The following is a 22,500-nucleotide window of genomic DNA, read 5'->3' as shown; positions in this document are numbered from 1 at the left end:
TTTTCACCAGAAATTGACGAACGAGAATCGGAAAAATATCCGTCGGTATGAAGATACCTGCAAGAAACTTATTGATTCCACTAAAGCAATTGCTTATAACGAAAACCGTGAGAGAAAAAACTCTGCCCTAAAAGTATATATATATATATATATATATATATATATATATATATATATATATATATATATATATATATATATATATATATATATATATATATATATATATATGACATTTTTTTTTATCACACCGTGATTTATATACGATCATGAAGCTACAAATATCGCTTAATATCAAATCCACGCTACCTCAGGGAATATATATATATATATATATATATATATATATATATATATATTTATATATATATACATCTATATACTGTATATATATACATATATATATATATATATATATATATATATATATATATATATTTATATATTTATATATTTATATATATATATATATATATTTATATATTTATATATATATATACATCTACATATACTGTATATATACATATATATATATATATACATCTACATATACTGTATATATATACATTTATATATATATAATGATGTATGTATATATATTTATTTATTTAGACATACCTGCATATGCGTATATATATGCAATATGTTTATATATGGAGTATGTGTGTGTGTATATATATATAGTGTGTGTGTATTTATATATATATATATATATATATATATATATATATATATATATATATATATATATATATATATATATATATATATACAGTATATATACATATACTCGTATATGTATACATATATATAATGGGACCTTTTTTTAGGTAGATTCTAGAATACTAAATTCCTTGACATTCTTTTCAGTTGCCAACCACTTTGTTGGTGTTTCGTTTAACACGCGTGTTAGTCATTAAAAAGAAAGGAACTTTTAGTATGGCGAGGCAAAAGGATATGCATAGGGCAGTAATTTTGCAATGTATAAAAGAAGAGATAGTAAAGACACTAAAGTAACTATATGCAATAATACTGGGAACCATTTTATTGCTTTGCAATTGTTTTGCATGCTCGTTCTTCATAGTAATGTACTGTGCATTCCTTTGTCCATTTTCAGTTATATTTCTGTTTGCATCTGGATTTCCCCACCGTCCCAAATACATTTGTAACTAGAGTTGGTGAGCAACTTACAAAATATCTGTATGTAGCTTCCTTAAGCAGGAATTTTTCCAGTTCCAAGTCAGTATCAGCCTGACATTTTATACTCTTGCCCGATATTTGTATGTGTAGCCGACATTTGGCTGTTTTGGTTGTACTTACCCGATTGATTGATTTATTTTTCCTATACTGTATGGCTCAGTAAAAGATATTTTTGATAATCTGTAGACTGGCTGCTCTAGAATAGGTCTCAGCTTCAAGAGAAATATTTTTCATTCTCTGATTCAAAATTTTTGAGGCAGATTAATAGGTTACAATAGTAATTTTTTCTACATACACCCAGTTAATCTTTTGGTGTCATGTCTTTGAAATATAGGAGGATAATAATTAAAGTGATACTAATGATATTTATTAAATTATTGTAAGAGACAAATATTACACAACGTTACCACAAACCTTTGGTAATTACAGATTTGAATCAGCACGTTTACCAGCTTTACGGAAAATGAAACCTTATGGCTTCCACAAATTTATTTTATAAAAATGGGAAAAAAAGGAGTAGCAAATGCATCATTCCATAATTTCATTGGAGGCTGCATGTGCAGCAGTGGGTCCAAAATAGTTTGAAAATGTTAGGCCTCGGCTCTTAAGGGATTTAAAAATTGATTCTCGAGAGATTTCAACATTCCAGTTATTGAAACATCTGCGGAATTGGTTTCGGGTCTCTTAATACTCTTCCCATTTTCCTTGCTGTTTATCCATCATCGTCGTCAGTCCAGTTGCTGCAGCAACCTTGTACACGAACTTTTCTGGCAAAAGGCTTTAAAAAAGAAATAAAGTAATGTTAATAGTCTTGGCAGACTTTTATAGAACACTATCAAATATGAAACAAAAAATTTGGTTGTAAATGAGTGAGATGAGAGGAAAAGAAATGCAGCTTTTTGCAAAATTCTCCAAGAATAAAAATAGCCATGTTAAAAATGCACCAGTTCACTGGATACAACAGGATAAAGATTTTTAGCCTAAAAATTTGGTAACTATTAGAAATTATAATGAGAGAAAGCTAAGAGTTATTTCTGACAAAATTCTCAGAAAATTGAACAGAATCAGAACTAGATTTGAGATCTATACAGGAAGGAATAGCTTCATATCCCATGTAAATTACATGTGGCGTTTGTTATTTTAACCATTATTGTGAATACAGTGTGTCAGGAAATGTCTTACAGTTTCAAAAGGAGAACCAGGCGCATTATTTTCGGCAGCATCAAAACTGGAACATTCATCAACGTGGCGTCGACAATCTCTGAAGCTACCCGGTCGGGAGACAGCGTGGCCAGTAGTCTAGGAAAAGGCAGAGAAAATTTTCTATTCTTAAAGAATGAAAATTTAGTTTTTAAAATTCTATTCTATTCATTACTTTTTCTAAGTGAGGCAATTGGTGATGTATATAGGTATTTGGCTGCAGTTGCAGCTTTAAAGGCCTAAAATGAAAGCTTAGACGTTGAGGGAAATACAAGGAGGAAAATATAACCAAAATAATCTTCATAACGTAAAGTCACTGTTCATTGATATCATCATGAGCTACGCAAGAAAGACAAGCTAGATATACTTATAGTAAGCAGTGTCCAAACGATAAAATCAACAAAATGTGAGAGCTCTTTGAAAAAAAGAACGTGAGAGAATAAATGAGAATATGGATTAATTCGTATGTCATGAATTAGTCCACTTAGTTGCTTTTGTATAGACGTGCTCAGAGAAAGGAGGTTACTTACTTGGTGGCAATGACTCCATCGAATGCTTGCTTGTTGACATAAACTGGACAGACAACTGTGGTTTTGATGCCCTCGGCACCCTCAGACTGTAATGATAATAACAATACCATTAATAATAATAATAAGAAACGACAGGGGCCATGGAATATGCACGGTTGTTGTGAAATCATGCAGTAATTTTGTGAGATCACATAAAAAAGGACAGTGGTTATTTTGGCCCAAAAAGGTTTGAGGCATTATGCATCCAAATGTAAATCAGAAACAGATATGAAAGCACCACTATAACTGTAAACGCAGGGATCAACTATGCACTTAAGCCTCCTTATATGAAAGGGAGACGTTTGACTCATTTTGCTACTTTATTCAATGTTCGGTCTCTGCAGTCATTTATGACGGGAAACTTAATGTACAGTACATTGTCTTGCTGTTTTCTTGTTCTACTTTATGAGTCTTATCACTCTCCTCGTCTACCATTCATTTATGCTTTCTCATATTCTTTTGATGATTCCTTTGATTTCTAGTATATTGCTGGTAATCGTGTTACCATCACCCATGATATTCAGTGCTATCATGAAAGATATAACATCGGTCTGCTATCCTCGTGAAACGAAAGTACGAAGAAAAATATTAGACTTAAGTATAAACATTTATTGGCTCAACTAGATGGTATGGATATCAGTTTATTTAAATTCACACTACCTGAAATGGCCTCATCTGACCAACTGCATATCATTTATACAGTACAATGGCCTTTTAGACAGGCAACCTAATACCTTTGGCCCAGGCTATAATTTGTATTCATATTTATAGTATATCAATATGGTTATATCTCCGGTTAAAGAAACTATTTCTGGTTTTTTGTACTTTATTGTACCGAAATGTATTTTAGTGTATTCTTTACCCTTATTTTTGCGCTACCATTTTTCCTAGTGCTCCTTTTTTCCTTTTTTCTGTTGCATCAGCTGCAATTTTTTAATCGATAGCAATTGCTGTTGTTCCGTAATACTATACATCTGGATGAGACAGTCTTCCAAGTCGTTGGTATATTTCCTAAGGAGTTCTGTCTCATGATCCAACTGGAAAATTTGGAAGCGTAGCCCCTCGTTCTCTTGATCTAGTTGGAGGATTTGGAGGCTCATTCTCTCTTTCTCTTTTTCATTCGTTTCCCACCTTTCCAGTGCTTCCGAAAACCATTTCCTCATTTTTTCAGTTTCTAATGAAACTTTTGTTTCCTCTTCTCTGTACCTACTTTCTAGGGTTCTCATGCCTTCTCTGAGTTTATTGATTTCCTCTTCCAAGAATCGATTCCTTTCCTCAGATTCTTTTAAAAGCCACGTGTTGGGATTATCCAGATTATCCGGCACTTTTTCCATGAGTTCTTTGTTTTCCATCTTAGCGACGTACAAACTCTTTTCTAATTCTTGGAGGTCTAGTTCGTGCTGGTGTCTTTCCTCTTGCAACTCTGAGAATTTCTTTGAATAGTGCTCTCGCAATAGACGTTTCTCTTCAGAGATCTTGTTTAGGTTTCCTATTGTTTCCTCGAGTTTTTCTTGGAAGTGTTCTTCGGGTTGTGCTAAGGACAGTGCTTCCTTAAGAGCTTTATTTGTCTTTTCCATCTCCTTTCTTTGCCTCTCAGTTTCGGTGAGACGCTCTCGCAAGCACTTTACTTCCGTGGCTTGAGCTTCCATCAAGTTCAGTCTTTCATTTTCAGCAACCTTCAGCTTTTCTTCGAGAGGTTTCCTCCCCTCTTCCCCAAAATCTTCTTTCGGGCGAGGGTATTTAGTAACGTAAGGATTCTTTAGATCGTTTATGGAGCTCTGTAAGGAATCATCAAAGGAATTAAAGCGTAAAGCACCTGCGAAGCTAAGTACAGCCACAATAACAACAACAACAATAATAATAATAATAATAATAATAATAATAATAATAATAATAATAATAATAATAATAATAATAATAACTGTCTCAGACAGAAACATAATTTTGGGACTCGGGATATGTCAGAGTCCTCTGGCAACATAATAATCATCCCTCCCTTGTCAAATTTTAACAGAATGTCTTACCTTCAGTTCCATGCGAAGAGCTTCGTCGAATCCAACAGCAGCAAATTTCGATGCACAAAAGTCGACCATTTTGTTGTAGCCTAACCAGCCCGCCATTGAAGCCACAGTTACAATGTGTCCTTTATTGGACAGCATCATATCCCCCAGAAAAGCCTTGACTGTCTGGGTGAAGAGCATATTTAAATCAACAAATCTAGAAAATGAATAAAGATTAACGTTGCAGTGATATGCAGGATAATATTAAATCTAGAGGAAACATAACACCTGTTATATTTTCTTGACTGTACACAAAAAATAAATCCTAGACATTGGAGGAACTATTTTGGGTCTGGTGAGTATTCAGACCGCTGCTAACGTTCAGGTGTATCTGCATAGGTCTGCCAGCACAGTCGACCTGTGCAGGCACACCTGAACATTACTGTGAACAACCTGAAGTTTTTTCTGCTTGTACAGGCTACCTGACCAAATAGTTATCTCAGTCGATATGCCTACGTCGAAACGACCTGCGCAGGCGTGCCTGAACATTAATGTGGGGTACATCCCCCCCCCTTTTTTTTTTTACTGTTCTCTTCCCGGCCTGGGTTGAGAGTACGCTTCGGTCAGAAATAGAATGTGCTGATCTATATTGAATTTAAAAGTGTTTATACCTAAATTTATGATGTATTGGATTTATAAATTTTTTTCAATTATTGATACGGATGTCAGATTAATATACATTTATGATTTTAGTTTTTCCACAGGAAGAATAGTTGTGCATATTAAAGGCTGAAAGTGGCAGCGTCATTCCTGAATATCTTGAAGAGTAAGCCTTGTCTTGGGCAAGTAAAACCCAAAGACTATCATAACAGATTAAAAAAAAAATATATTTAAAATCAGTCAAAAAACTAAAGGAGATTGAATCTGCTACTGACACAGACAGTGTCCTTGTATACTTATGTATATGTTTATTCATGGTTATAAACCATATATGCAAGTCGGTTTTTACATGAGAATAAATATTCAATATAGCAAAGTTATGTAAAACAAGAATAGGCCTATTTGCGTCTAATTATGATTATCATCATTTTTGTAAGTGTTTAAAAATGAGAAAAAAAGTATAGTCAACATAGTAATGGAATAAATAAAGCAATAGCAGACGATGTATGTTTATTCATGGTTAGCATCGTATGATAACAATAAAGAACAGCCACTCCTCAGGACGTCTCTTTTAGGTGTTTATTTTATTTTTTTATTTTTTATTTTTTTGAGTTGCTAACAGCAAGCCAATTATTGCCAAAGCATCGCCTGTTGATGCCTTTTCTACAACAGAGAACTGGGTAGAAAAATCTGTATCGATAATGGTGAAGGTATACCTGAAAGTTAGTGGCGGCCTTTAGTAACGTGAAGGCCTTTGGTATTGTGGCTGTTTAGTCATCTTACTGAAAAGATGTGTATGAATTCAGATCTGGTGGCGTAGCTGTGTTGTCGTACTGCTTCCGAAGTGATAACTATTGGGACCTAGCTTCTATATGTCTGTCTATAAAAACTTAGGTTTTGTATTGCCGTCATGATGTAAAAATAAAACACCATATGAGCCTTAATTTATATCAGGTAGGTGGTGTTTATATCCATAATTGCTCGCCGTGTGATTTGCTTAAGAATATTTATGCTCATAAAAATGTTTTATTTCATATTATGAAGCTTACGTATAGGAATACGAACTCCGCATTAACCAACAAGAGTCTACGCTGTTATACGTACACTCAGTAGGCTTCTGGGGACACGAAGTCAAGTGAGTGCCAACAATATTTAAAGGAGCTCGATACCCTGGTTCTCGAATTGTTATATCCTGGTGTCTGTGTAGCAGCAAAGGCAGATTTTTATATTTAATATTTTGGAGTAATTGCGTAGTTCCCAATTTTTTCTGGACGTTGTGATAAACCCTGTATCACGTCTCGAACAGGTTAGGTAATTAAATCCCTAGTTTCTGAATGTTATTACAAAATTTCTAGTCCTTGTATTATAAATTATCAGGTTGTTATACTACGTTTTCTTTTTTCTTTTCTTTTTTTAACAAGACAGCATAAGAGGTTGCGGGTTTTTGTTTAACATCAGCAAGCTTTAAGCTTTTTCGTGGAAATTCTTTATATAAAACTAGAGATTCCTAATTTTGTGGTTTTTTTATTAATTTTTTCGTGGTACTCTTTTGCTGTCTTGGTAACGATCCCATTAAAAATCGATGAGTTCTCAGACCCTTCGAGCAGCAGGTTTCACAAAATGTATCATTCCATATGCTATAGAACATGGTGAGGTCTTGAGAGTAAGCAAGATGCTTCCATAAAGAATGAATGACGGACATTCCATTAGTAAGTCATTGTACAACGGTCGAAGAAAAATTAACAACTGTATTTTATTAACAGCACGAAACAACTGTTCTACAGTATATTAAAAACACTGGATGTTCTATAAGACAGCTGATTGTGTTAGGTGTTTTCTTGGGAACTAGATCATTTTAATCTCAAATTCATTAAAATGCGTAGGCATCTGGCTTTTTTTTTTTTTTTTCTTTGTCGGATTATTAGTGGTGTGGCCGCGCTGGCAAAACCTTGATGAATAGTTCTATAGTTCTAGTTAATTACGGGGGAATACCGGCAATTTTGAAGATATTTCATTCTCCCTCTCAAGTATGTTCTGGCTTAATAAAAAAAAAAAAAGAAGAAACGACGACTTTGAAATTTTTCAAGCTTCGAATAAAGGCAGATTTTTTCAGTGGTTTTTGTTTTATGGTTGAATCATAATTTATTCTTTCACACATTAAAAAAAAATATGAGAGTTCATCTGTGACGAATTACTTGTTGAATGATAATCATTAGTTACATAAGGATAAATATTATTAACTCAGTGTTGTATTTATAATTTTGCATTTCGAAAGAGCCTTTCAAGAAAATTTTTCTTTTGCCGTTTCTGCCATTACAGCCGCCGGATGCTGACTTATTTTTTATACTCAAAGCTTATATATTTTTTTGGCTATCAATATGCTTCCAGCGTTGCTTAAAATCATTACATCGTGGTTACCTTGGTATCTTGAGAACCAACGCGTTTGACTTTTAGTGGTGGGCCACTTTTGATGTACACAGTATAAAAATATTTTTTTGATAAAAAATGTTAAAAAAGCATGGCATAAATAACACTGAATATGTGCATCATCAGTAACAAAAAGAAGAGCTTTTTAAATATATTTAGCATATTACATTTTCATTAAAGTCGTAAATTAATTTTGGAAATACTACTATATATTTCCTTGAGTATTTCAGTATAAGATATTAAGATAACCCCTCTTGTGTTTTGATGTTATGTAGCCCACTGAAAACGTAACTTGGACCCTAATATCCTTCTGTTCATTCGGACAGTAGAATTCTAAATCTGCACATCGTTTTTCAATTAGGTATAAAGTTTTTATTCGGCAACTTTACTACCTTCTGACGCTGCAATTAAATCAGTTTCTATAAGCAGCCATCACCAGCAACTCTTAAGAATTTATATCCGCAAAATGTGATCCCAAGTTAGTTTAGACTTGGAAAACTTATCACCATCAAATCCTAAGACTTATTATAAATAACCATTGCGCCGCCACCGCCATGCCAGCGTATCAGGATCTGAATGTCGTAAAAAAACTGGGATTTCTTGAGAAATAAGGCTGAGCTGTCGGTAAGAGACACCGTTCCAAATAACCACAACATGATGATTCTCGTGCCAACGAGGATTAGCATATAATTCCTTTAGCATTAACAGATATACATGAGAGCGTATCAAACTCTCAAGATTTACATGCATAATGCTTTCAACCTTTAAATTCTGTTTTAGCGTGACACCACCACGCTGGAAAACAAAACCCTCACTATGCCATGCCCTTGAAATAACTTAAAGAGCTACAGTATTTTATTCCCATGTTTAGCTTTGGCGAGTGACTTGACTCTGACAGCTCACAGTCTCCTTAGAACTAGTTAAGGGTCTACGGGGACTTCAGCAGAAAACATTAACTTTAAAGTCCATGTCAGGTACTTTCTTAAAGACCCAAAAACCACAACACAAGGTTATGACAGGTAACTAAACAGGATTACGTTATTTCAGAAAAATAACTGGGAACTGTTTTAAGGGATATTTGTGTGTTCTAGTCCTCTCACACTATTTGCTTGTTAATATTGCCTGTTTCTCTCAAAACAAGAGAATCTAGTGTCATTTCAGTGGAATGATTTAAGCACCAACACTCCGGCAACTATAACGTGAGGGGTGACGCTGGATTAGCGCCATTTACGATGGGTGGCAAACTTATCATTCTGGTCGAAAATTTTATGAGAAAAGGAAGCTAATTGATGATTAGGTTGTATGAACCATCTTGTAAAGTAACCAATTTATGTTTATTATACAGTTTCTAATGGTTATTGTCTTAAATCATTCTTCAGTTTATATAAACAGAAACGTGACCTATGCGTTGCGCCACGTCCGATGGCCTATCATAGGTCAAGATTGGGTATCTGATAAGCTGTTTCTGTCATTAGGGAATCATCATATTATACGCAGGAGATTATTTACAATGTTTGTAAGTTGTTGTTTCAATCTACCAGATTTAATCTTAAATGCTTTAACTCTTACTATTATTGTAAATCGTCAAATGAAGTGTTGTTTCGCTAGTGAGTAAAAATAATGAAGTAAATCTATGACATTTCTCTAAAGAGCACTCAAATGTAAAGAAGAAACTTGGATAGTTATCACATTTCATTGTTTGAGAAACTCAGGTTGCATTACAGTAACCCAAAACGATCTTTAACGTTCTATATTGATTATTAAAATTAGGCGTACAACTAACTCGACGATGTGGTAGCACTAGTTCTCGGGTGTACCGCACCTCTTAACACCCCCGCCCCCTCCTCTTCCCCACACACAAACACACACACACACACACGCCGGTAAAATAGGTTATAGGTACATAAAGCCTTCAGATCTATTCTAGAAGTACCAAAATGAGACTCCCAAACTTGAGTTTCTAGTGCATGCTCTGATTTTCTGTTTGTCTGGATCATTACCAGCTTTGCACATCATCCAGACCAATTCATCTTCAGTAATCGATAACTAAAAGAAACCCTCAAAGGATATATGGAAGGGTGTGGATACAATGGGGTAACGATAATTGCGTAAGGATCCTTGAACTTATTACTATTCATGTAAATAAATTAACTTGGTAGGTGTATATCAGTGTGAGGTGTTACCATTGCCTTTGATAGATATCGAATTCATATATTTTTAAGCTCATTATGGTTAATGAAGCAAAATCCTCCTCCATATATATATATATATATATATATATATATATATATATATATATATATATATATATATATATATATATTTTATATATATATATATATATATATATATATATATATATATAGTGTGTGTGTGTGTATAGAGATAGATAGATAGATAGTCGTAGCGCAGTAATAGAGCTCTGGGTTCACATTTGAAAGGTATGTGGTTCACCTCCAACCTACCACCCGCCAGTCGACCCAGTGGCAGCTTGGGTCAAGAAATGGGCATGAGCTAGCGACCTTAGGCTCAAAGGGCTGCTGCGCATCAGAAGGTCTACTCTTCCGGTCCCAGCCAATACTAAAGGAAAAAAACTCATGGTAAAAATAAAATGAATAAATAAAAATGCGTAAAGTATGGATTTATACTACTCTTGTAGTGGACCTTGAGTATTTTTATTTTCGGACAATGTGGTGACATACCATTACTTGTAAGTGTATTTACTTCAGTTTTTCTAGAACGTTTAGTTTATAAACACTTGTTATATTTCTATTGTAACGGAATGGAGAGAAGCATTAATTGTGATCGAAAACAACCTTTTACTATCCTTAAAGCTGCTTCTCTTTGCCTTTACCCGCGTCCGTCCTTCCAGGACTCACTAAACTCATTGGGCATACTACAGAATAGATGGTGCTAGCATTCGGTTCTTTGCAGCGTCCCTTCTTTCCCATCTACGCTGCTTTCTGCCTTTTACCCGTTATCCATTCCCTTTGTTCTCTTCATCTTACTTAGGTGTCCAGCTTCTTGAATTTTACCCTGCTCCAATTTTCACTTCTTACTAGAGAACAAATACTTCGGGTGAACCCTGTGAGAGCCTAAAGGTGTCACCCTGCGTTCTCGTTATACAAATTTGCAATATAATATATAGAAATAATAATTTTTGGAAGAAAGGTGGCTGATCTGCAAACATTTGGGTCTCGTCACAGTTGGGTGCAACTTCGGCTTCTTTCCTTGTTGCCTCCAAAATTTAAGGGAAGTTCAAGTATGCTATTGAGGCCTTCAACGGTGCACAGTTCGCATCCATCGTTTAAGAATAGATCAGGTAGTACAATTCGTTGCCAATGTCTATAGTAACATAGAACTACGCCGTAAATATACGCTTATTATTGTAAACATTATCTATCCAGGGCACCCTTATCATTTACTGCTAGAAGTAACATCAGTTTTCCAACTTACGTAATCTTTTGCGCAGATTTAGGAACTCAAGAATCCGTCTCATATGGGTCAGGTACGAATCTTATAATAAGCAATAGCATCATAACAGACAGCTGTTTTAAACAAAGAACGACAAAGAAGGGAGGTGAATGTTTGAACAGAGACTGAACTACGCAAAACGACACCTTCCTCCCGTACTCGCAGTCACACACGCACACATACAAAATTAAGATAACAATATAATGTAAAATTAAGTATGAAATAAGTAAAGATTATATTAAAGAAATTGGAGCCACAAGAGAAGAGAATTTCAGAGGCAATGATGAAAAAAATAGTCAAAAATAGAAAAAATAATAAGACAAATAATGCAAGTACTTCTTTAAAGGAGACTTATGCAAGCATAGGAAAGATAGGAATATCATGAAAACTTAGACATAAAAGAAAAATCTGTTACAAACAATAATTAAGAGAAATCTAAGATAAAAGATAAAAATTGCCAAGCAGATAAAAGGATTTAAAGCAAGCATGGGAAGTAAGGTAACTTTTCTTTGTTTTTGCTTACCCAAAAGTGACTGAGGGCGTTGACCTCGAACGTCTGAATAATGTCATCGTCAAGACTGTTCATCAAGGACTTACCCGTCACTATGCCGGCGTTATTAACCAAAATGTCAACCTGGAAAAAAAAGGTGAAAATGGATATGTTTAAATTAAATCTAGAAAAGCATGCAAAAGGTGCATAGTCTGTTCAGAGAATCTTGAAAAAACATAAAAAGTCCTTATTACACTTGGGAAAAGGTATTATTTTCTGAAATGCTAAGCATCAGTGCATCTTTTAATTAAGCATTAACCAACCACCAACAAGAAAATTTCTACAAGATTTTCAATTATTTCTTATAACAATAACAAAACAGCACAAATAGTCACATTACATCGAACTCCAATTTAGTCTACTATTTGACCACTTATTAGAAATTCCTACCTTCCCAAATTCTTGCTTAACCTTCGTGGCGGTTGCGTAGATGTCTTTAGGGTTGCACAGATCAACGGTGTATGACCGGCAAATGCCGCCCTTCTCCTTGACCATGCGGGCTGTCCTTTCATTAGCTTCAGTGGGGAGGAGAGGAATAACGTGAAAGTTGATATGACATATCCTGTAATTTTTCAAGAAAATTCTAACATTATATGCATACATAATTATATCTGTATATACTTTATATCTATATTATATATATACATATATATATATAATATATATGTAAAATATGTACAGTATATATATGTGTGTGTGTGTGGCTGTGAAGTGTGTATGTTAAATACAAATCGAAAAAAAGATAACAGCTGTCGAGATGAGCTGATTGCGTATTAAATGTGGGGTGAGGAGAGGCAAAGGGGCTGAGAATTGTGAGATAAAAAGTTATTAAAAGGATAGCACAGGTGATAGGGTGGATCAGTGTTTTGAGATAGTTTGGTCACGTGGAAAGAATGGAAGCCAGTAGGTTGGTGGATGTGTGTTATTCAGGAATTTTACAATGAAGGATGAGAGGATGAAAAGTGGTTGAATAGATGGATTGAAAAGCGTACTAGAAAGGGAGGGTTAATATCTAGGATATTAAGAACGCGTGCAAGATAGGGATGTTCTAAGCTCTGGTGAGGAGTCATCTGTGTAGGTGTGTGAGGAGGCTAATGTTAGGGAGGGTTTTATTGCTCATTAGGTTCATCCACGCATCAGTAGTTAAAGTCAGACCGTGTCAGTAACCGTGCGTTTTTTCTCTGTGGCCGCTGCCTATCAGAGGAAACAGTTTCATTGTGAAAAACAAGTTTTCCAAATAAATGGATTCAGTGGTTCATTTTTAGAACCTTTTAGTTATCATTTATCTCCCTTTCAACCAGAAACACACACACACATATTGTGTATAAGTATATAATATATATATACATATATATATATATATATATATATATATATATATATACTGTATATATATATATACTGTATATATATATATATATATATATATATATATGTATATATATATATATATATATATTATATATATATATATATATATATATATATATATATATATTATATATAATATATATTATATACTGTATATATATATATATATATATATATATATATATATATATATATATATATATATATATATATATATATGCTGAAGCCAAAGGAAAAGCTTGAAAAGAAAAGACAGAGTGCCAAGTACTTTCGTGTAAGTAACACATCTTGTGTATGTGTGTGTGTGTGTCCCTTTAACGTATTAAGAGAGTGTTTTCCTTAACAGCGGGTAGTTCTAGAGAAAAACAAGACAGCAGCATTGCAATGAAATCAACTCTTGTTATCGGGAACTGAATTTTCAGATGAGGGATCCATATGTTTCATAACCGTGTCGTAGTAACGTGTTCATCAGTTATCATTGTTTATCACCATTTGAGCGCTCTTATCACAATAAAGACTTAAATGAAATTAATTCTTTTACTACTTATCTAAAGCCAACTTTCATTCTTTTCTCAATAACAGTTTCTCAATTCCTGGGTGTTCTGCATCTGTAATTATAGTAATTCAGAGAGAGGGACTCGATAGGACGTATTTTGTTTGATGAAGTATTTGTCAGAATCGGAAAGAAACATATGTATGACTTTCGGTTATATTTAAGGGAGAGCTTCACAGTTACTGGAATGGAACGAACAAAAGATAGATACTATCAGGCCTATGAAAATAACAGATTCTTACATCCAGCTTTCTGAAAGAATTTTCTTATGAAATCTGGCTACCAGGACGAAAGTTAAGATGACCAATACAGCAACCTGTCAAGTATATTACTGCCCTTGCTTTTTGTCTCTGCATCTTAATGATTTAACATGACCTGCATCGTCGGCGTCCCTGTAAAGCATTGTCCTTAAACTTTCAGTATTCCTGACATTGTTAATCAGTTGCCCTGGCACACGGGGTACTCGATTTTCCTTACTGTGATCATTGTTGACACAAACAATACCTTTCCCCAAATCGCCAGAGTCCTACGTAATTATATTTCCCCTCACCTTCTTCGTCGATGTCCCACGTGACGATCTTCGCTCCTTTCTCGGCGAACTTGAGACACAAAAGGCGTCCAATGCCGGAGCCCCCTCCCGTGATCAGGACAATCTCGCCTCTGATTTCCTTCCTCTGGTAGTCTCGAGGCAAGAGCGATCTGACGAAGGACTCCGCCATACAATATACTCCGTATATGCACATCCACCACACACGCAAGACAGTAAGGACTACTTCTTTCCAGTCTATGGATTCCATCATGGTAGCGGAAATTCCAGGTTCGGGCTAGTCCTGGAATATACAAACCTGTCTCTCAGTGTGGGGAAACATATGTGGAAGATCTAGTTATTAATACATTATGCATGATAATATTTAACAAGTAAATAACTGCCATTCAGCTGCATAGTATACAAATTCGTGAAAATGAAAAACGATCCAAAAATTAGATGATTATAACAAGTAAATATGAATGTATATGTGTGAACAAAAAACACAACAATATCATACGCCTGAATAAACAAGGTTTGAATGATAAGAACCTTGAAACAATACGCCATATTTGCACCACATTTTAAAGTCTTTAAAAATTCGGGGGTGACCTTCTCTTTCTTTATGAATGGAATCGAGATGGGTTACCTTATTAAACTCAGTCCTGCAAGAGATGTTTATTTTAATGTCACTGTGTCTTTAAGTTTAAGTATATTTACCACGAAGTAAAAGTATTTGAGGCTTTCGAGAGAGAACGAGTCAGGTTTCGAAGTACGTTCCAAATTCTTGACAAAAGATAATATTTAATTCAACACTGCCAAGAGAAATAAGATATAATTGTGGAAGCCTGTAGCGGAGGCAAATTCCTACTTGAACTTTGGACTCTTAAGTATGACCTTGATTTTGACTTCACTCTCCATATCAGCTTTTTTCGTTTGCGTACCAAATAAGAAGTTTGTCACGTACAGTTCAAAAGTTATGGCCAAGATGAAATTCCTTTTTTGAACTTTGACCTCAGAGTATGATATTGACCCTTGGATCCACCACAGAACGCTGAACCCATAAATGATACATAGGAAGTCTGATGTCTGTATCTTTTAATATATAGAAATTTTAGGGCTTTAGGACACTTTAACCATAGCCGACAAACGGAGGGACTAACGGTCAGCTGGACAGAGGTCAGTTACTAGGGGTCCCCTGACGGAAAACTGGGTGTAAAAAACCATACATTATCTACAGTACGTGCTGTAGTGTCTTACTGATAAAGAAACTCTCATATTGGTATGGAACACGAGAAACAATAAGGGTCGCAGAACGCTATCCGAACTCTCTCGCTGTCTTGAGATTTCGAGGGTAAACAGTCTTAATGTGTGCGCCGACTGCTTTCTGCGGGCACATTAAGTAAGTCAAATACCGCAAGTTTAACCTAGTTCGTGCATGGGCCATCAGTTCCCCCAGGCTTTGATCCAAAGTCCGCAGTAGCACTGTACTGGCCCCAGTGTCAAGCTGATAACAAAAGTATTTCCTCTTTGATGTGTGTTATCATTTGGTAATAATTTCTAACTATCAGAAGAGCTGTCTGATAATGGTTTGCTGTGGAGATTAAAGAGTATTGAAATTCGAAGTTACAGGCAGTCCTGAAATAAACATGTATCGGATTATTGGTTTTGTTAATAGCACTTTATGCAAATATTCAAGGTCAGAACGCCTGCTGAAAGTCTATTCTCTCCAGAGCTGTAGTTTACGATAGTCATACTGGGATTTAGAGACACGTTTCTTGGTACTTGGAAGTGATAAAGAAAAGAGGTAGGGAAAGATACGTTGTCACTTTTAGAGGATGCAATACTCTATTAAGTGGCAGTGTGCAGACGGATATACAAACAATCCTGTTTATCACTTGAGATGTATGTCTAGGAATTCCTCCCAGGCATTATGTTATGCTTTTATTCTGGGGAGTTTAAATTGTGTCACATAAACTGTAAAGTCCATGATCGTATAATAATCTCCGCTTGTTAAGCAACAGTGAAATATGAGTTTTGCTTTATAATGAAATGCATCCAACCATTTTGTCGTAAATTGAAAATTTAAGCAAGCAGCCACTTCCAACAACATACGGGTTCACCTTCCAACAACATACGGGTTCACAGGGAGCTTCGGCTTGGAAATAGCGGGTTGCATGAACGGATGTTATGCAATCATGGATGGCAATCATTACCCCAGGATTTCATTCCTTTCACTGGTATGACAACCAAAAACCACTTTTGCATTTGCTAGCAGGGACCACTGTTTAGCCAAGAACACATTGCCAGTCTTAAACACTGAAGTTGAATTGTTAACGACGTTTAACTCACCTGAAAAGAGAGGGGGACAATGGCGAAGTGACTCCCTTGATTAGTAATGAGACACTAATCTTTGTTTCTCTTCCTATCTCTTTCGCTCTCTCTCTCCCTCTCTCTCTCTCTTTCTCTCACCCCCAGATCGATCAAAGGTTAAGATAAAAGCCAGCAAGTTTATCTAAAACCCCGAGATTTGTTACCAACAATCAGCAGGTACATTTAATGGTACTTTTGTAAGATATTATTATTATTATTATTATTATTATTATTATTATTATTATTATTATTATTATTAATTTAACGAGACCACTGAATCCCATATCTAGATTATCTTAGAGCTCGCCCGAGGGATGTGTTAGTAAATGAGGGGTGTAAATTGAAGCAAAGTAAAGATAGAGAAGGTGGACAGCTAGGTTAGAGGATAAGTTAACATCATTTCAAGTACACATATAAGTTTGCATCCACATACTATGAGTAAATGAATCTTTGGATGAAAGAATCTGACATAAACGGTAAGATACTGTCTGAGGAGATGGAAGGTTAGTGTCCATTTTAATAAGATTTGATAAATGTGGAAGGTAGAAGAGAAGATAGGTAGGTGGGTCAGAATGAAAGAGGCACAAAATTTGTGCGTCGTTGAGGAAGTGATTATTGAGGATGTAACAAGGCAAATAAGAGGGTGAAGAATGGAAAGTGAATGTGACTGTGTGAATTATAGGGATATAAAATTACACAGTATACTGGGAAGTTGTGTGGAAGGACTTTGCTAAATGTATGGCGGTTCATCTGATCGATGATCCAAATCTTAACTCTCTCTCTCTCTCTCTCTCTCTCTCTCTCTCTCTCTCTCTCTCTCTCTCTCTCTCTCTCTCTCTCTCTCTCTCCTGTAGGTACTATGTATATCACTGTTATGTTGATCGCCAAGGGAGAATTCCTCCTCATCTTATACGCCCTTCAGGCCAGCTTTTCCTACATTTATATAGTGGAAATTAGTATGCATCTGATTTCATAACTCTGTGACTGTTTCTCTCCCTTTTACCAAGTTTTTGTATTCCCTTGCTTTATCATTTTTCCTGTCTTTAAGCGGCAGAAGTATCGCTTTCACCATGGATAAGCCTCACTCTTCTTGCCTTTTCCTTTTGGGTTTTTTTTTATTTTAGGAAAAATGAGATATTGATGATTTCATATATACTACTATATATATATATATATATATATATATATATATATATATATATATATATATATATATATATATATATATATATATATATATTATATATATATATATATATATATATATATATATATATATATAATATAAAGTGAATGTTTGTATATTAGTTTGGCTTCTATAGAAATCCGAACCACTTGACAGACCCAGGCAAAATTTTGCACGCGGCCTCTGTGTCACTCCAGAAAGGTTTTTAACTTAAAATCAAACCCCTAACCCGTGACAGACATACAAACGCAGATAAAACAAATTAAATTTTCGTTTTTACGTCACCTTTTCCTTCTGTGTTACTGGGTTAATTCTCATTTTTCTCCTGCCGCCCCACCTTTTATTCCATGCGCTGTCAGTCGTATGGTTAACCTATAACAATAAATCCAAATCCCCTATAACATAAATTTTTGATCAGAATTTACGTGAATTTTGATCGTAATTTATGATAATTATTAATATCTGTCTTAAATATATACCTCATTGCTTGGTTGTATCGCGAAAAAAAATGTTTTTGGCTTCGTTACAAAACATATTTCATAGCTATAAAGCAATGACCCCAAACCAGCAGGTCCAAAGATTTTCTCCCTAAGCACATACACATGCCAGTTGTGTTCCTCATTCACGCTTGCTTGGTAGCTCCTAGCTCAATACGACGTGCAAGATGTATGATGACAGTATTTCCTTTTTCTTTATTAGTCCAAATGAGAATTTTCTCATTAATTCGATCGTTTCTTCTTCGTTTTTACCTTCGGAATTCGTCATAGCAACTACTTCGTAGCGTCACATGGTGTATATCATTATAAATTCAGTTTAAATGAGGTTTATGGGGTGTTTTGGCAACAACACGTCACTTAATTGTTGTTGCACGAGAGACAGGCCTTCTCCCCTCCCACACACACACACACACACACACACACACACACACACACACACACACACACCTGAGTGCGAATTGTAGAAATACAATTTTTTTTATTTCTTGTCTTTGTTCATTGGAGATGTTTTTTAATCTCTTGTGATATAGGAACGTAACTTCTTATCCCCCTTCCCTCCCCTCCTCCCCCATACCCTTCCTCCTTCCATCCCCCCCCTTCCCCTCACTTTCGCCCTTCCCCTCCCACTCCCCCTCTCCCTTCTTCCTCGTCTCCCCTTCTCTCCCCCTACCCGTATACTGTCGTTCAGAGTTTTTCGGGCAACGCCGCGTTGGTCAGCTGGCCAATCGAAGATTATGAAAACTCAAAATCATTTGAGTGCATCGTACTGAGGCAACTCGTCAAGTGGAAATATAAGTCTACTGACCTAACAGACTTGATCCACTGTACCTCTCCCTACTTGTATACGGTTTGGAAACCCACCAACGTGGTGGCCGTTCTTGTCTCAAAGGGAAACTAAGGTTTGATGGAACCCAGTATCTTTCCTTGATATGGATTTACGGTGTGGATACCCACGTGAAAAGGGAGAGTTCTGTATCGTATCGCATCAGGATGTTGCGCAACGCTACTTCTGATTAGATGCTGCTATGCAACAAGTGGATAACCGGTTTAATGCGCTGCCAGCGGTTAACCTTTGGTTTTGATCATTGCTTCTTTTTCTAAGAATGGCAAAATTACAGGAGAACATCCTAATAACAAAAGGTCTGGCCAGTAGCTGACTGGATCACCAAATAGTAACTGCCAGATACGGTTAGCACATTGGTCCCAAGCTCTCGCGATCATTATAGGAACTTGCGAGTTGCGACTTGTCGTAAGAGTCGGGCTAAGAACGGCAGTGGGTCACAACTAGGCCCAAATAAACCACCAGAGCGCGTGGGTGATATTTATACGTAACCTCTGTTTATGCATGCCAAGATTCCATTGTCAGAGATTCTTTATTCGAGAGCTGAATAGGGCTTTTCTTAGCACATGAATGAAAGCCATTGTTTAACTTCCTGGGGTGGCTGGTGTTGTTTTTGTTGTCCATTTTAAGCCTGTCGCTGAAGAGGCGAGAGGTACTTGATTTTTTCACTTTTCGTGCGATAAACCCTTTAGATTATGACATTAATCATAATACGTCTAATTGTTATCTAACTCCATGATATTTATATAGTTTAATTTTTGTCAAATATTTTAATTCCTTTATTCACTAATGAAGATCGGGTAGTGTAAAACTTAGTGTGTATATTATACATATATATACTTTGTGTATATGTATGTATATATATATATATATATATATATATATATATATATATATATATATATGTGTGTGTGTGTGTGTGTGTGTGTGTGTGTGTGTGTGTGTGTTAAAGCAAAGGCAATGATATTAATCTTTTAATAACTAAGTAAAGAGCCTTTTATTTGGCACGGTATAAACGTAATTCTAATTAAGCTAACGTTAACTGAAAAGGTACTTATCTGCTCCTGTGCCTAAAGATAAAGATCTAATAGCATTATGCTAATTAAGACATACATAAATACAATTATGACTCCCCAATTTTGTTAGCAGATGCAAAGATTATAGTTTTGCAAATCCGATGACCCAGGTGATTGTTATTTTCACGAAATGTAGAGGCGAAAAAATACATTTGCTCAGTTTCCTGGCATCCATCAGAATAAAAATGAAAAAAATATAAAGAGCGATTGGAACTGGTTGGTGGTAAGGCTCACCCATCATTTATGGAACTTTTCTTTCACCAGTGGGTTCACAGACCTCTGCAGCGATTGTCTGCCAATCCACCGAAGGCTCATAAGGAGATCGTCGAGCTCTCCTACGCACACTGCTGCATTCACCTCTACAAGCACTCTCGTGCTTCTTGATTATTATGCCCCTTCCCTTCCAGGACCTCTTTCGCGCCATCTGACCTTTACTAGGTCTTCCCCTCCTTGCTGCTAGCAATTCTGATACGCTCTGTTTTAGCAGCCAGTCGTCCTCCATACTTTCCACCAGACCAAACCACTTTCTTACTACCAAGATGCGTCCTTTCACCTGTGCTTACCCTTTTACCAACTGCACGTATCTCCACGTTGTTCACCTTTTCAGCTTCTCTTACGCCTCATATACAGTACTGCGTAAACAGTGTTTCATATAACGCGCGCGCGCACACATTTCACACACACACACACACACACACACACACACATATATATATATATATATATATATATATATATATATATATATATATATATATATATATATATATTACTCAACCTTAATTAAATTACACTGGTTACCAGTTAAAGCAAGGATTATTTTTAAACTTTGCGTCTTAACATATCAAGCTATTAGCACGGGAGAACCATTGTATCTTAAAGGTTGCCTGAAAAGATACGTAGTTGGGCCTGGTGTTCATACACGCCTTTCCCGTGATGATTTCAGACTTGATGGGCCTCGTGCAACGACCACTCTGGGTACGAGAACTGTTAAGCACTGTGCTCCTAGATTGTATAATCAACTTCCGGTATCAGTTAAGTGTGCTGAAAATATCTTTCAGTTCAAAAAGCTATTGAAAACCCATTTATTTTCACTCAGCTATAATACTGAGACAAATGCAATTAACCCTCTTTACATTACATAGACTTTTAAACTTTTGTAATTTTTAACTAAAATATAAGTGATTTGGAAATCCCGTCTGAACGCTTAATAGCGAAAGAAGGGATACTTGATAAACCGTCAGACATAGACATAGACATAGACATATATATATATATATATATATATATATATATATATATATATATATATATATATATGTGTGTGTGTGTGTGTGTGTGTGTGTGTGTGTGTGTGTGTGTGTGTGTATGCTTGTGCCTCTTTTTGTGTATCTCTGTGTAAATAGTTTCCACCATTTGCTTTCAAGTCAGGAATCTGCACGTTCTTTTCTGTCCTATTGTAGTTGCCTGTACCCCTGTTTTTCTGCCATACACACGTGCATGCATGCTTACTCAGCAACTTATAGGCTGTTTTTCAGATCTGAGTGATATTTAGTACTTTCGCTAAACACGATCTTGTATTAGTTGTGAGGTTGTCTGGGTTTGATGATTAGCTTTGGTTTAAATCTCTATTCTGTTTTCTTTTTTCAAAACTGTTTTTTGTTTAGCCTTCTTGCACACACTATTGGATTATTTTTCATGATATGTTACACTGGCTCGCACTAAGCACAATTTTGGGAAAGTTATGGGGAATGCCCTAATTTTGGCAATCCATTTTTTGGATAATCTCAGATTGGAAACAATTCGTTTTATGTTGCAAACCTAAAATTTTGTGGTCTTGTTAAATTTTCAGTGATGTCTCACTCACAGCTGTCATTCACCGTGATCTTGAATGGGTTATACCAAAGTCCATATATTTATGAAATTTTTAAACGATGGACTTTCGAGAAATGGCATTTTTAACATACATTGATTTATTTTGAATATGTATACGGAGG

General features: G+C 35.5%; 1 protein-coding gene and 1 long non-coding RNA gene across 3 annotated transcripts in view; one reads left to right on the top strand and one right to left on the bottom strand.

Annotated features, from left to right (window-relative positions):
• The window catches only part of LOC136826620 (uncharacterized), a 356,833-nt gene that overhangs the window by 93,771 nt on the left and 240,562 nt on the right, over positions 1-22,500 (top strand). The gene's annotated exons all lie outside the window — the stretch shown is intronic.
• Positions 1,555-16,980, bottom strand: LOC136826616 (estradiol 17-beta-dehydrogenase 11-like). Of its 2 annotated transcripts, none has more exons than XM_067083907.1 (8): positions 16,883-16,980; positions 14,555-14,834; positions 12,471-12,595; positions 12,054-12,164; positions 4,994-5,155; positions 2,931-3,016; positions 2,383-2,499; positions 1,555-1,978 (listed from the first exon to the last, which is right to left on the bottom strand). In XM_067083907.1, exons 2-8 carry the CDS (start codon positions 14,802-14,804, stop codon positions 1,885-1,887), a joined length of 945 nt encoding a protein of 314 aa, XP_066940008.1. In that variant the 5' UTR covers positions 14,805-14,834; positions 16,883-16,980; the 3' UTR covers positions 1,555-1,884. The 2 variants fall into 2 exon arrangements, with proteins under 2 accessions (XP_066940008.1, XP_066940009.1); XM_067083908.1 differs by lacking the exon at positions 16,883-16,980 and adding an exon at positions 15,791-15,915 and having other exon boundaries at positions 1,672-1,978.

This window comes from Macrobrachium rosenbergii, chromosome 41, assembly GCF_040412425.1.
Source record: "Macrobrachium rosenbergii isolate ZJJX-2024 chromosome 41, ASM4041242v1, whole genome shotgun sequence".
Lineage (NCBI taxonomy): Eukaryota > Metazoa > Arthropoda > Malacostraca > Decapoda > Palaemonidae > Macrobrachium > Macrobrachium rosenbergii.
This window is presented reverse-complemented; position numbering and strand designations above follow the sequence as displayed.

Bases quoted from the DNA above. Each gene is read 5' to 3' on its own strand.
- LOC136826616 (XM_067083907.1), bottom strand. From the start codon at position 14,804: ATGATGGAATCCATAGACTGGAAAGAAGTAGTCCTTACTGTCTTGCGT. The intron at 5,156-12,053 runs GTAAGCAAAAAC...CTCTTCACCCAG, and splicing joins ACGCCCTCAGTCACTTTTGG to ACAGTCAAGGCTTTTCTGGG. The intron at 2,500-2,930 runs GTAAGTAACCTC...GCCTTTTCCTAG, and splicing joins GATGGAGTCATTGCCACCAA to ACTACTGGCCACGCTGTCTC.